Source organism: Mustela putorius, unplaced genomic scaffold, assembly GCF_011764305.1.
Source record: "Mustela putorius furo isolate JIRA1106 unplaced genomic scaffold, ASM1176430v1.1 tig00003858_pilon_pilon_pilon, whole genome shotgun sequence".
Lineage (NCBI taxonomy): Eukaryota > Metazoa > Chordata > Mammalia > Carnivora > Mustelidae > Mustela > Mustela putorius.
This window is the reverse complement of record NW_025422010.1, coordinates 46,264,688-46,278,759: the sequence shown is the minus strand read 5'-3', so window position 1 is coordinate 46,278,759 and position 14,072 is coordinate 46,264,688. Positions and strand designations below refer to the sequence as shown.

The window sequence follows — 14,072 nt, the reverse complement described above, 5'->3', positions numbered from 1 at the left end:
TCTTGGTCTAGTAACAGCAGCAAGTGGGGTCTGAGTTGTAGAACTCAGTTACCTAGTGTGCCTGTCATTTCCCATGTTAATTCCAATTATAGAGAAGCATTGCTTCTCAAGCATTAGAACTTTGGCTTCTAAATGTTGATAGTGTGGATTGCTCAAAATTTCTCCTCATTCATGGTTATGACATTATGTTATCCCTCTATGTTCTTGAAAATTATTGCTTTAACTGGTTTAATAAGTTTAGGACTTTAAGCAATGCGTTTAAATGTGGTCATGTTGCCTACCAGTAGTCCCCTAGAAGTAGTCAAGGTATGCAATTATTTTATTAATTTGGATATTTTGTTTGGCATTTGAAAAAGATGTGAAAGCTGCAGGTAGAACATGCTTGCATTGGCTTTTCCTTCGAAGTCCCAAAACAAAGAAAATTGTGGAGATATTGGTAGAAATTAATATTAAAAACTGTAAGAGAAACTATTCTAGGACTTTAGGGATACATTAATAGGGAGACTTGGGTATAATATGACTTTAGAATGCATTTAGATCACTAAAATAGTTGACCCTGCTTGAGGAAATGTAGCCAAGTTTAAAAAGTTGGCTTGGAAAATGTATTTTGAAGTTGGTAAAGTTTTATTGAATTGCTCAGCCATTTTGTTACTGTTTTTTTCTTTAAGGTTTACTTATTTATTTTGGTTGGTGGGGCAGAGGGAGAGAGTGAAGCAGACTCACGTGGGGCTCGATTGCACAACCCTGAGATTATCACCTGAGCCAAAACTAAGAGTCAGATGCTTAACTGACTGTGCCACCCAGGAGTCTGTTGTTACTGTTTTCTTTTAATGCGAATTCTTTGGTATACAGAAACTATGAATAGATACGATATTATCCTTTACTTCTTTGGCTTGTGTCAGTTTTAAATATATGATTCCAGACAAACATAAAAATATCAGTTGTTTTAGGTTACGTAAGATTTGCTTAGCGCATCTAGAAATTCCCAAAATTTAGCCGGTATATATTTCTAATTGCAGGAGTTGGTCCAGGTAGTAATGATGAGACCCTCTTATCTGCTGTTGCCAGCGCTTTGCACACCAGCTCTGCACCAATCACAGGGCAGGTCTCCTCCGCTGCTGTGGAAAAGAACCCCGCTGTTTGGCTGAACACATCTCAACCCCTCTGCAAGGCTTTCATTGTCACAGATGAAGACATTAGGTAAGGCCATGTAACATAGCTTCAAAAACTTGTTCTTTACACTGGATACATTTTAACAGATCTTTTGTGAAATTAACAGAAGGTGATATGGAACATTTAAAACAAATACATGCTTGGAAAAAGGTGGAAGTGTCACAGTGGTATCGGAAGGACCCATCGGTTGTACTCTCTCCACATTGTTACTGAGTGTCTTCTGCACTTGGGAGTTCTGACTTTCTGCTATGAAGTATCCCTCGCACTCAGTGATGCCTTTTCTGATTGCTTCCTGCATTGGTTTCTTTGCAGACCAATCTCTATTTAAAGCAGATCACAACCATGCTGCTTTTTTTAAAAAATTTTTTTAAATTTTTATTTATTTGAGAGAGATTTATTGAGAGAGATCACAAGCAGGCAGAGAGGCAGGCAGAGAGAGAGGAGGAAGCAGGCTCCCTGCTGAGCAGAGAGCCTGATGCGGGGCTCGATCCCAGGACTCCAAGTTCATGACCTGAGCTGAAGGCAGCGGCCTAACCCGCTGAGCCACCCAGGCACCCCCAACCATGCTGCTTTAAACGGAGTTGTGTTTTTAGAGTCCCGTTTGCTTATCCTGATTATATTTACTCTCTTAAGCTCAGTTTAGAGATTTATTTATCTCCGCTTCATCTTGTTTCAAGTAAAGATTTCAGGTGGCTTCAAAGACACACACGCACACAATAAAGCCAGATGAGAAGCCAAATGGCAAAGATCAAGCAAAGGGTAAAGCATAAAGCAGTAAAGCAGAATCAGGAGACAGGCAAGGATACAAGCTGCATCTCTTAACATCTTCTGCTTCCTAAGATGGGGCCACAAGTTAGGTTTTTGGTTTGTTGGTTTGTTTGTTTTAATATGTATTTATTTATTTGACAGAGAGAGAGAGATCACAAGTAGGCAGAGAGGCAGGCAGAGAGAGGGGGAAGCAGGCTCCCTGCTGAGCAGAGAGCCCAATGCTGGGCTTGATCCCAGGACCCTGAGATCACGACCTGAGATGAAGGCAGAGGCTTAACTCACTGAGCTACCAGGCACCCTGCACAAGTTAGGTTTTTAGCAGCAAATAGTGAAAAGAAAACATACAATCCAGATTGGTAATGCCTAGAAAAATGTGCTCAAAAGAAGCAAACTACTTCAGATATTAAGACCAGAAAGAAATTCTTATATGGGATTTATGAATTTGAGTATCATTACTTTATAATAGACTGTAGTGTGTTGTATTTTCTTTAAAAATAGGACAGTGTGTCTGCTTCACTATTTCTACCCTCTGAATGTTAAATCAGGTTTTATTGGAGTATTATTCCTAGACAAAACCAGCAGGTGGCACTTTTGAATCATATAATTTTAAAATATGTTTTGTATTTGTATTTTTTTTCTAAATCCATAAAAAGTTGGCATTAAAATGTTTTTAAATGAATGAGTCTAGCTACATTTGTAATTGGAAAGCCTTTCCTGGGTTTTAAAGTAGCTCCTTTTGCAAAGATGTAACATAGCTCAAAGTTGCATTCATGTTTACTGATTGTGTGGAATTTACGATCAGCTTTATTTTTAAAGAAAAACAAAATGTAAAATCACGGGGAGGAGTCACCTTGCTCTTTGGCTTATTCTTACCCTTGAGGAAGGAAATTCCTCTGGAGACAAGTTCTTACCTGTCTTGGAATGAATACCCAGTTAATCAGCAGGGGTTCTGCCAGGTCATCACGGGTGTTGACCGAGGGCCTCTGAGTGACGTCATGGGAATGCTGATGGCTTCAACAGCAGATCTTTTGATGGTAGGGGAAATCTCAAAGCCAGAACTGCATGATTTCCTTTTAGGGTAAACTTGTTTAACAAATTTTCCATCTGATTTAATTGTAGTAACAGAAATTATTAAGCAAATATTTCTTATTGAATTAATGCAGTTTCTAAATAAATTACTGCACATGGAACTTTTACCCTTTCTGTAATCGTACAGCCAATATTCTGTTTATATTAAAGCTTTAACTAAAAACTATTAAATACATATATATATGCAGACAAGTGTGTGTGTGTGTATATGTATATATTAGCATATTTGATAATGTTTTCATTCATGGATGTATTTGGGGTTTTTTTGTTTTGTTTTTGGGGCTTGGACTCATGACCCTGAGATCAAGATCTGAGCTGAGATAGAGTTAGTCTCTTAACAAACTGAGCCACATAGGCACCTTCTGTATTTGTTTTGTTTTTTGTTTTTGTTTTTGTTTTTAGATTTACTTATTAGAGAGAGAGAGAGAGAGAGCTCAAGCAAATGGGGGAGGGGGAGAGGGAGAGAATCCCAAGCAGACTCACCACAGCTCAGAGCCGGAGGTGGGGCTTGATCTCACAACCCAAGATCAAGATCTGAGCTGAAATCAAGAGTCCCTCGCTTAAGCAACTGAGCCACTCAGGTGTCCCTGTATTCGTTTTTTAATATAAATAATATAAATAACAAGTTCTCACAAACTTAACAGCCTAAAGCAACACCCAACCACTCACAGTTCCATAGGCCAGAAGCCTGGGCCAGACACAAGTGGATTCTTTGCCCAGGGTCTTACAAGGCTGAAACCAAAGTGTTGGTTGGACTGCATTCCCTTCTGGAGAGTTTTCTTTCAGTTTCCTGTGATTGTTGCAGAATTCATTTCCTTTTAGTTGTAGGACTGGAGCCTCTGAGTATCTTGCTGGATGTGGGATAGGCTGTTCCCAGGCTTTAGAGTCAGATGTCAGTTCCTTGCTCTGAAGTCCCCTCCACATTCCCTCTCCCAACTTTTTTCCAGGAAGGGCATAGCCCCTTTTAGGAGTTTCTCTTATTAGGCTGGGCCCTTTGGGATAATCTCTTTTGATTAACTCAAGGTCTATCGATTAGTAACCTAGTCATAGAGGGATAGCCTGGCCTATTTACAAGTTCTGCCTATCCTTAAGGGGAAGGAATTATACTAAGGAGTCTATCCAGGGCCAGGGGCTATGTTAGAATTCTTCCTGCCCCAATGGGGAAATGCTTTAATTTCAGCTTCCATAAGTATGGGAAGTAATGCTCAAGACAAAAGGGAATCAAGCAAACATTAGAGTTTAAGATATACTTTTCCAGCCAAAAGCACAATTTGCTCTATTTCTCCCTAACAGGATTACTCTAGGGCACTTGCGCAGATTCTCATACTCTCTTATTAGGAGTGAGAGATTGCTAATGCGACTGATAGGCCATTTGTCATAAACCTTGAGTCACAAGGCCAGAGGCAAGACTGACTAACTGTGTAAGAAATAAACAGTGTGTTCTTCTTGACCCTGCTCCAACAATATAAAAATCTGTTCAACTCCAGTTCCTTTTAATATGACAGAGGCTAGAGAGCTCAGACTAACTCAGTGACAGTCTCCTTCTTTGTGAAAATTCAATAAAAAGTGGAAGCCTATACCTTTTAACTCCTTGTGCTGTTTTTGGACTTGGGTACAGAGGACATTAAGGTTTGTGTGCCTATGTGATTTCTGTTAGCTTTTCCCCTTGGACAGAGTCTCATGAAATAGATCAGATGGAATCTAGACAATGTAACTTTACAAATGGTCGAGGACACAAGAAGTACACATACTCAGTGAATCTTAGCACCAATTTCCAGAATGTTCCCCTCCTACCCTTGTGCATTCCCAGGTTTGAGCAGTGCTGTGCTTTGCTTTCCTCCATATCAATAGAGAGTATCACCTCCCGCCACCTCCCCCCCCCCCGACTGTGGAACCCTCAGTATTCCTTGTTGTGTCTCTTACTTGTTACTGTTCCATTTCCCATTTGACATCCATCCTAATTGCCTTTCCCCTGGTCTCAGGAAGTGCTTTGTCCCACTAGAAAGTCAGGGCTAATGCTTCTACCCGTACCTTTGCTTCTTTCCCTTTCTTTTTTTTTTTTTTGAAGACTCTTAACTTCCCATTGTTTTCCCTTCTCTTGTGTTTCTTCTTGGCCTCCTCTCCTGGCTCTGGATGTGAATTGCTATTTACTGGCTTGGCTCATTAGAACTATTTTAGGGGAGCGCCTGGGTGGCTCAGTGGGTTAAGTCTCTGCCTTCAGCTCAGGTCATGATCTCAGAGTCCTGGGATGGAGCCCTGCATTGGGCTCTCTGCTTAGCGGGGAGTCGGCTTCCTCCTCTCTGCCTGCTGCTCCGCCTACTTGTGATTTCTCTCTGTCAAAAACAAAAACAACTATTTTGGGAATCCCTCTCTTGTACTGTCAGGGAACGACTGAATTTTTTTTTTCTGATTTTGAAACATTAAGTACATAACAATAGACTTTCTTCCTGTGCTTTGTTTCCCATCAAATGGTTCAGAACCTTTTTTTTTTCTTTGATGACTTGGTATTACTAACTTTCACTTTTGAGGTTCCACTGTAATCCCCCAAACACAGAGAAACTTGTGGCATGTTCTTAAACACTCCACTCATCTCAACGAGATGCCCTTCAGTTTCTCTCCATGGTAAATAGGGTCCTGTGGTCTTGGCTTCTTTACGATGCTGCTCTCAGCAGGACTGGGAACCCAGGAGAGAGCTCTGTCTGTCCTTCCCTAACATAGCCGAGGAATGCCAATCTCAGTCATGTCTTCACTTTCTCCATCTCTCTGCTTAGGTGAAAAAAAAATCTCTTCTTTATTCTCCTATAATTTCTTTCTTTTATTCCTGCTTAAAAGTTATTTCTAATATCCTTTATAACAATAACCCCAAATCTTGAAGTTTTTGAAGTTGAAGAAAAAGTCACTGAGCTAAATCTACTCCTACCAGAATTCTCTGTGAGGTGTGGAATACCTGCTTATCTAAATATCCCTCTTTTTGGCCAGGCTCACCTTCTGCGCAGTTTGGTTTCGTGGGCGTCGGGGAAAGTCTTGCAAGGTCTGGGGAGAAGGAAATGTGCTCTTCTCCGGAATTTTCATGATTTTGAACTAAACATAACCTGTAGTACCAGCTGCATATTCCCACTCCTGGCCAGACTATCAGTGTATCTTTACTGTATTTTATCAAAGGAAACAGGAAGAGCGAGTACAGCAAGTACGCAAAAAATTGGAAGAAGCGCTGATGGCAGACATCCTGTCCCGAGCTGCTGATACGGAAGAGATGGATATTGAAATGGACAGTGGAGATGAAGCCTAAGAAGATGATCAGGTAAACTAGGAGCAGAGAGAGAGAGACTTACAGCCGAAGCTGTTTTCTTTTCTTGCTTTTGGCCTTTGTAGCCTGCCTCAGGCGAATCTAAAAAAGCTTCTCCGCTGCAGAGACAGGCAGGTACTGTTTTTGGCCTCCTCTCTGTTTAAGAGTCCCGTGCGTTCGTCCTCTTGACGTGCAGACATTCACGGCCCTGCAGCCACTTGCAAGGGATCTAACCTCCTTCTTTAATGCCAGGTGGAAAACCTGCAAGGTGTCCTTAGAAACAGGCAGGGGAAGGGACAAAGGACTCTTGCAGGTGGGGGCAGTGGCTGCAGGAGATGAAGGTGGCTGTCGCCCCCACCACGCTCTTTCTGGGGTCTGTTGTACCCTCCTTCAAATTATGGCTGTAAGGTAGGCAAAGTCCCTCTTTTTTTCTAGGTTCTCTGCAGCGCAGGCTTGATACAGAAAGAATGGGAAGGTCATTTTATAAGAGAATAAATAATTTACCTTACAGCATACAAACTTGGACCCTATTGTGAGCTCACGTGAGTGTCACAGGCTGTGTCCTGATGGCTGTATTTTCTAGTTAGGTTGTTGTTGTCAAGTCCCCAAGGGCTCGTGCGGTATCTTGCTTTCCAACTGCCATCCTGCTTTGCTTTGGTGGGTCTTGTCTTATTTTGTGCTCCCCATAAGTCGATTATTTATTTGTGTCCTTTGAAGCCAAAACTGAAGGGTATCAGGGAGAGAAAGAGAGACAGAGGGAAAAGGAACAGAGTGAGAGTCCTAACTTCAATTGTTCTGGGACCTGTCCTGCCTGTCCCTTTCAGTCTGGGGACCTGCCCCTCATCCCACTAGTCATTCTTACCTTCAGTGCTAGTTCTGGGGACACAGTGGTGGCCATGACCACACAGTCCCTGTGCTCACAGAACTTACTGTATAGTTGTATTGAACAAATGCTGACATAGCTCCGTAATTACCAACTGTGATAAGTGCTCCGAAGGAAAAGCAAAACTACCCAGAGAGCCGGTGGCAGGGGAGCTGGTAGGATGTGAAGGGTCACCAAAGCCTCTCTGAGGCGGTGACACTGACGTTGAGTCTCAAGGGCGAGCAGCCGTAGGCCAGAGTCTGGGTAGAAAGGGTTCCCGTCAAAAGAAACAACAAGGAGAAGTTGCTGCCTTTAGGGAACAAAAAAGTGATCTTCACAGGTAGAATGTAATCTGGGGAGGGTTGGGAGAATGTGAAGAGGTCAGTCGAATCATACTTAGCCTTATGGGTTACTGGTTAACATCAAAGCCAGTGGGAATCCACTGGAGCCTGAGGAAGGTGATGAGATCTGCTTATTTATAAGATCCTTGTGGGGGCCCCGGGGTGGCTCAGCCATCAAGCATTTGCCTCCGGCTCAGGTTCTGATCCCAGGGTCCTGGGATCGATCCCTGCATCAGGCTCCTTGCTCAGCAGGAGGCCTGCTTCTCCCTCCCCCACTCCCCCTACTTGTGTTCCCTCTCTCGCTGTGTCTCTCTCTGTCAAATTAAAAAAAAAAAAAAAGCTTAAAAAAAATGGTTATAAGACCCTTGCGGCTGCTCCCTGAGAAAGAGGATGGGAACAGGAGAGCCTGGAGGCAGGGTGACCGGTGGGGGCCGTTGTAGTCTGGCAGCGAGAGAGACATGGCTTCACAGGGGTGTTGGCAGTGGGCGCAGAGAAAAAGAGTTAAGCAAAGGTCCGTTTGAGATGTATTTGGAGACCGAATCAAGTGGATCAGGTGAGTGAGCGGAAGTGACGTGGGAGAGTGGCGTGGCTGGCTCCAGGTGTTTCCCTGGAACCACTGTGGGGAGGGCCAGGGGCCTGTTTGGTACAGACACAGACGGGGTACTGTGTGCGGGGAGGCCGAGTTCACGGTTCACACAACCACCCCATCCCATCTGTGCCTTTGTGGGAGATCAGGGAGCGCAGCCCCTGCCGCAGGGATAAGAAATCAGGTAATAGCTGTAATGCCTTCTGTTACATCTTTAGTGACAGTGTCACCATTTGGTGACCGTTTTCTGAACACACAGAGTGTTGCAATCCAGTTCAGTGCTATTTTAAGTTTTTTTCTTCCCCCTTATTGAGGACAGGGAGATGCCATGTTCATCTTAATTCTTGTTTTCTGCTCTGGCAAGGGTATGTTTTGGGCTCTGATGAGAGTGGTTGGTGTTTGTCAAATCCTTCGGAGGGAGGCCTGAGCCGTGTTTCTTTCGTCTGAGGGCTTCCACCACACTGTCTCTGGAACGCGGGCTGGCCATCAGGACGGTGTCTGTGCTTTCTCAGAACCGACTCTAGAAAAGCCCTCCTCTTCTTCAGAGCTTTCCAGCTTTTTGTTGTCTCTCAGGCTCTTCTAAAAACAGTTTAAGACAATCGAGGATCATCTAACTGCGGTTTCACTAGACCCTTGCTTGCTTCGCAGATGACTTTGCAGGTGCATATCAAGGCGGCACCCTAAGTTATGTGAGCAAGCATGTGTCAGGGATGAGGCACTTTGCTCATATAAAAGCTGGTGTTGCTCACTGCCTCGCACAAATGTGGTTAATGGTGGGAACAAACTAATTAATACTGAGTCATTAGACTTTTAATATATACTTACTATAGCCGTTATTTAGGCATGTTGGGTAGAGAGAGTTTCATAGTGTATGTATCACACTGCAAACTTGAGAATGGTATTATTGGACCAGGCTAGTGGACTTGAAGGCTGTGGAAGAATTAGAAGCATTCCTTAATTAGCAAGATTAAATTTGCCTAACTGACTCATTTAGATTCATGTACACTTGGAAGTGTTTCATAAACCAGAGCACTGCTGCTGGACTTCATTACGTGTTCACGATAACCTACAGAAGAGGTAGAACCGGGCTTGACCAAAGGCTAGGTCCTGGCCCTCGTCACATGGCTGTAAGAGGTGGAACCAGCACCACAGAGTTCCGTTCGGGTCTGTCAGCCTCATCATGACTCGGCTCCCTCACACTTCTTATTAGCAACGGGGGCCTTGATTTATTTGTTTTATGTATGTCCTCAATAACTGGTTGGGATTTACTGTGTTAAAATTTTACAGTCATAATGAGGTACCCAGGTTATCAAAACTTTAGGAGTGCTTGCAAGAAGAAGAAAACTATAAAAACCAAAGGTGTCAAAATACTTAGCTATAAATGGGATACAGGATCAGATCTATAAATAGTCCTATCTGCAATTGCTCCATACCGGATCAGCCAGGTTAAATAATGAGAAGGCTTCAGTGCTTGTCAGACATAAATGCTCCGAAGTAAAATAAATCATGGTTAGTTGACGTTTTTCTAAATTCTCTCAAAAATTTTGTGTTTGGTGGGAGGGATGGGGTGGCGGGGCGATGGGCATTGGGGAGGGTTTGTGCTATGGTGAGTGCTGTGAAATGTGTAAGTCTGATGATTCACAGACCTGTACCCCTGGGGCAAATAATACATTCTATGTTAATAAGAAAAAATAAGAAGAAGGGCAAAAAAACCTGTTTGGATTTAGCTGTCTATTACGGTTTTCCTTTTTTATTTGTATGATTTCTCTTTTTGTACAGGTTTAATTATAGATAGAAAACATTTGTGTCAGATACAAAGCTATACATTTGATTTCTCTGAAAATGACATGAGTATAAATTTATTATTAAAGCACTTGAAATAACGAGGGGATATGTTGAAACTTTTTTTATGTGCAAAGTGCTGTAACTAAATGTTAAGGCTTTAAAAATGTGGTTCTAAGTGAAATTAAGCTTCTAAAGTACTTTTTTAAAGTTCTGCTGACCTCACCTGAGAAATCATCGCAGTACTTAAGTTTGTTTGTTTTTCCTTACAGGTAACTTTCGACCAACTTTCCCCAAGAGCAAATTTCTAGAATTGAACAAAAGCGTTTCCACTGGGTTTTGCTTGTAAGAAAAAACGTACCCGAGCACATAGAGCTTTTTAATAGCGCTAACCAATGCCTTTTTAGATGTATTTTTGATGTATATATCTATTATTCAAAAAATGATGTTTATTTTGAGTCCTAGGACTTAAAATTAGACTTTTGTAATTTCAAGCAGGACCCTTAAGATGAAGCTGAGCTTTTGATGCCAGGTGCAATCTACTGGAAATGTAGCACTTAACGTGAAATATTTGTTTTCCCCCCTGTTTTAATATGAACCAATCAGGAGTACCAAATAAATCTCCCAATTAAAGATTATTGTGACTTCACTGTATATAAACAGATTTTTATACTTTATTGAAAGAGGACACCTGTACATTCTTCCATCATCACTGTAAAGACAAATAAATGATTATATTCACAGACTGATTGGAATTCTTTCTGTTAAAGAGCACACATAATAAGTAGCCTCCCCCCTTAGGATTCCTGATTTACAATCAGCTGTGATCCCTGGGCCTTAGGTCTCGAATGGAGGTGGAGAGTAGCTCATGCATTTGAAATTCGCCTCCGGAAAGCGTGGAAACGTGCTGCTTTCCCCTGACTTCTAAGGTACCATCTAGTATGTGTGGTGTTTTTTTTTTTTTTTCTCCTGTGACGAATACTTTTGTTAGTTCTATAAAAATAAAGCATTTTGTTCCCTTGGGCATGAGTGAGGTACACAGGTACCCTCCAGATAGTACTGCCAGGTCCACGTCTGCCGTTTTTTTTCTAGGACACTTTGGATCTTCTAATGTCCACTGGCCCTGCGAGTTAGCAGGTGCAGGTTAGACTTTGCCACAGAGAGAGGCAGCTTTCTAGACGGAGGTGCTTCGTGAGCCAGATCGCAGCACTTTTCTAATCAGTACCTGGCCTCCACAGTATTAGCGTCTTGTTGTTGAAACTCCTCAGTGTAACTTCATTCCCGCTTGAATTCCTTGATACCTAAATTACTAGAACTGGCATAACGTCATTAAGTGAGTTTTCAAATCAAAACATGTTTAAGTTAATCTGATGCCAAGAAAAGGAGGGGAGTGTTCATTAGCAAATTTAAATACATTTTGAGAAGTAATACCTTTCTGTGGGAAGGGTATATGTGCTTCTTCACTCTGAGTTCTTCTAACATTAGACCCAGAAATGATGTGGTCCCCAGTGTGACCAAGTCCATGTAACTGTCCCATGTACATTCTATTACGGCTACCTCCAGCACCCTTCCTGTTCCTAAGGAAGGGAGAGAAAATAGTCAAAGCAATACATCTGGCTAGGTGGGGGCTGTTGTCTCTCTGGACCTTATGCCAAACTACGTAAATAACACCTTTTTGGAATTCCTGATTTATGTTCAACTTGGATCTCTGGGCCTTAGGCCACTAGTATCCTCAGAGCAGTCTCGCTGGCAAATGAGAGGGATGCTTGCAGACACTGGGCAGACCATTGGCCAAGGAGGCATGTTCTGGGCCCATCAGCTGCCCCCGTGGGGCTGGCAATAGGAGGTTATACTGATTTCTTTTTAACACCTGTTGTAACTACTTAGAATGGATGTCCAAAGGCTTTTCTTAGACTTCCCCAAGTTCATGAGTTCTCTTTTGTTATCAAGCTTGGGGTAACTTCACCTTGGGGGTCATATGTTCTTTTTACAAAATTATCCAACCAAGATAGACATGCTTTTATGAACAGCTTTTGTAAAAGCAAAAACACAATGTACACACATACACAGCTTTGATTTTTGTTCTTCTATACTTTGCTCAGGTAGAGAATACGGTATGAAAGCCATTACATGGTGTCCAACTGGGACCATCTCATAAATCCAGGTGTTCCCAAGATATTATCCACAGGACAACATGTCCAGAATGAAATTCATTATCTTATCCTCCAAATCTACCACCATCTTGCATTCCCTAACTAGGGTAGAAGCAAGTCCTCTGATCCAATTGCTCAAGGCAGACGTCCCTGCGTCATGCTAGATGCCGCTCCCTGCCCCATCAGTCCTGTCAGAACTGCTAGATGCACTTCTCCCATGTCTCGTCTCCGTTCCCGCAAGCGCCGCCTCCCTCCAGCCGCCTTTCCTCTCCTCTGGGCTCCCTCCTGCCTTCCTTCTCCTTCTCTCTCCACTGCTCCCTTTTCTCCTCCACGTCATCCTCAGAATGGTCCTCAAAACCAACGTGGCTGTATCGTTTCCACGCTCAAAATCTCACACCTCTCTTTAATTTTTAGAATTATTTTAAGAACAACTTTTTAAGAGTGAGCACTTTGCAGTGAAGAGAACCTGTGTGTGAACCCTGATTTTGCCATGTGTGTGACTTGTCAGGTTACTTAATCTCTTTGAGCCCGTTCCTCCTCAGTGAAATAGGAATAATAATACCTACCTCATAGAGTCGTCGTGAGGACTAAGCGAGATGCTGTTTATAAAGTGTTTATTTAGCACAGTGCCTGGTGCATAGTGAGCGCTCCGCTGGGGCTTGCTCTCGTTATAACCCCTGCGGATGTCTGTTTCCTGTCCCTTCCAAGAGGCATTTTCTAGTAACTGTAACTACTCCCCACCCCCCCTCAGACTCATTTTCTGCCTCAGCACTCTGTTTATTTCCTTTGTAGAATAGTCTTCCACATCTGTATTTATTTGTTAACTGTTTGTCTATCTCTTACTAGAATGTAAGCTCCATGAGAGCGAGGATGTGTCTGTCTTGTTCCCTGTTTCAACCCCAGCACTTAGCCTAGTGCCTGGCACATAGTAAGCACTTAATAAATGTTTGTTGAATAAATGGATGAATGATCAAAAGGCTCTTCATGGTCTGAAATCCGCCCGTCTGTCCGGCTCCTCCTGCCACTCTCCCCACCTTCAGCGCCAGAAAAACCGCGTTACTCAGTCCTTTGCAGTGCCCCTTGGGCCTCTGTGTCTTTGCACCTGTCCTTCCCTCTGCCTGCCTGTCTACATGGCAACTTCCCGGTTATTGGTCAAGTCTCAGCTCAGTGGCTACCTCCTCTCTGAAGCTGTTCCTGATTTCTCCAGGCAGATGTTCTTCCCTCTTCCAGGTTCCCACTGCATTTTGTAAATACCTCCATGGAAGCACTTTACTGTATTGTATTGTAAATTTGTTTGCATGTCTGTTTCTACTTTTAGACTGTAAGCACCATGAAAGCAGAGATTGCATCTTTTCATCTTAATGTCCCCAGAGCCTAGCACAGTGCCCAGCACATAACAGTTTTGTTAATAAATATTTGTTGAATGAATTTGTAAATGAACGAGTCTTGCACTGGGACAGGTGTTGCGAGACGGATGTATTTTCGAGGGAAGGAGCGCCCCCGGTGACTTCCAGTGTATTTCTTTGTCCTAGAAAAGAGATCTAGAAAGCATTATGTCATCTCTCTGAATATAAGATTACTTGTTTGCATTTTAAAGATAAGTTGAATAAAATAGATCTTCATAAATGATTGCAAAAGATATCAAAAAGCTTTGTGATCTCTCAAATGCTACAAAATCCAAAATAAATATTTGCACTATTAGTATTTCCATAGTAAATGCTATGCGAAAATGTACAGCAATAAATTTTGAAGCTTTAAAAATGTTTGTGTAAGTGTGGCCCATGCTTCCTGGACACAAGGTGCTTTAGGTTGGGATGTAGGTCCCCAAAGCGTCCGGAGCTCATTCAGTGACCTTTCATTTGCTGAGACAGTTGCTCCATCATAGGCGGGAATGTCTGCGGAGCAGAAAGGACGGAAAGCTTCTCCACAGAAGCAGAGGGAGGCCGCACTAAACCTTGTGGGGCCATAGCCCCTGCCCGGGCTGTCACAGCTCCCCGAGCCCGCTTGCCTTCACTGCGGGGATGCAGACATG

General features: G+C 42.8%; 1 protein-coding gene across 2 annotated transcripts in view; it reads left to right on the top strand.

The window, feature by feature from the left end:
- The window catches only part of MBD2 (methyl-CpG binding domain protein 2), a 70,273-nt gene extending 56,468 nt beyond the window's left edge, over positions 1-13,805 (top strand). The window contains exons 5-7 of one of the 2 annotated variants that reach the window (XM_045065638.1): positions 1,020-1,200; positions 6,193-6,331; positions 13,359-13,805. In XM_045065638.1, coding sequence (XP_044921573.1) covers positions 1,020-1,200; positions 6,193-6,319 — 308 coding nt within the window. In that variant the 3' untranslated portion in view covers positions 6,320-6,331; positions 13,359-13,805. Of the gene's footprint in view, positions 1-1,019; positions 1,201-6,192; positions 6,332-10,159; positions 10,634-13,358 lie in introns of those variants that run through there. The other variant, XM_045065637.1, reaches the window with a different exon arrangement.
- Positions 13,806-14,072: the final 267 nt, after the last annotated feature.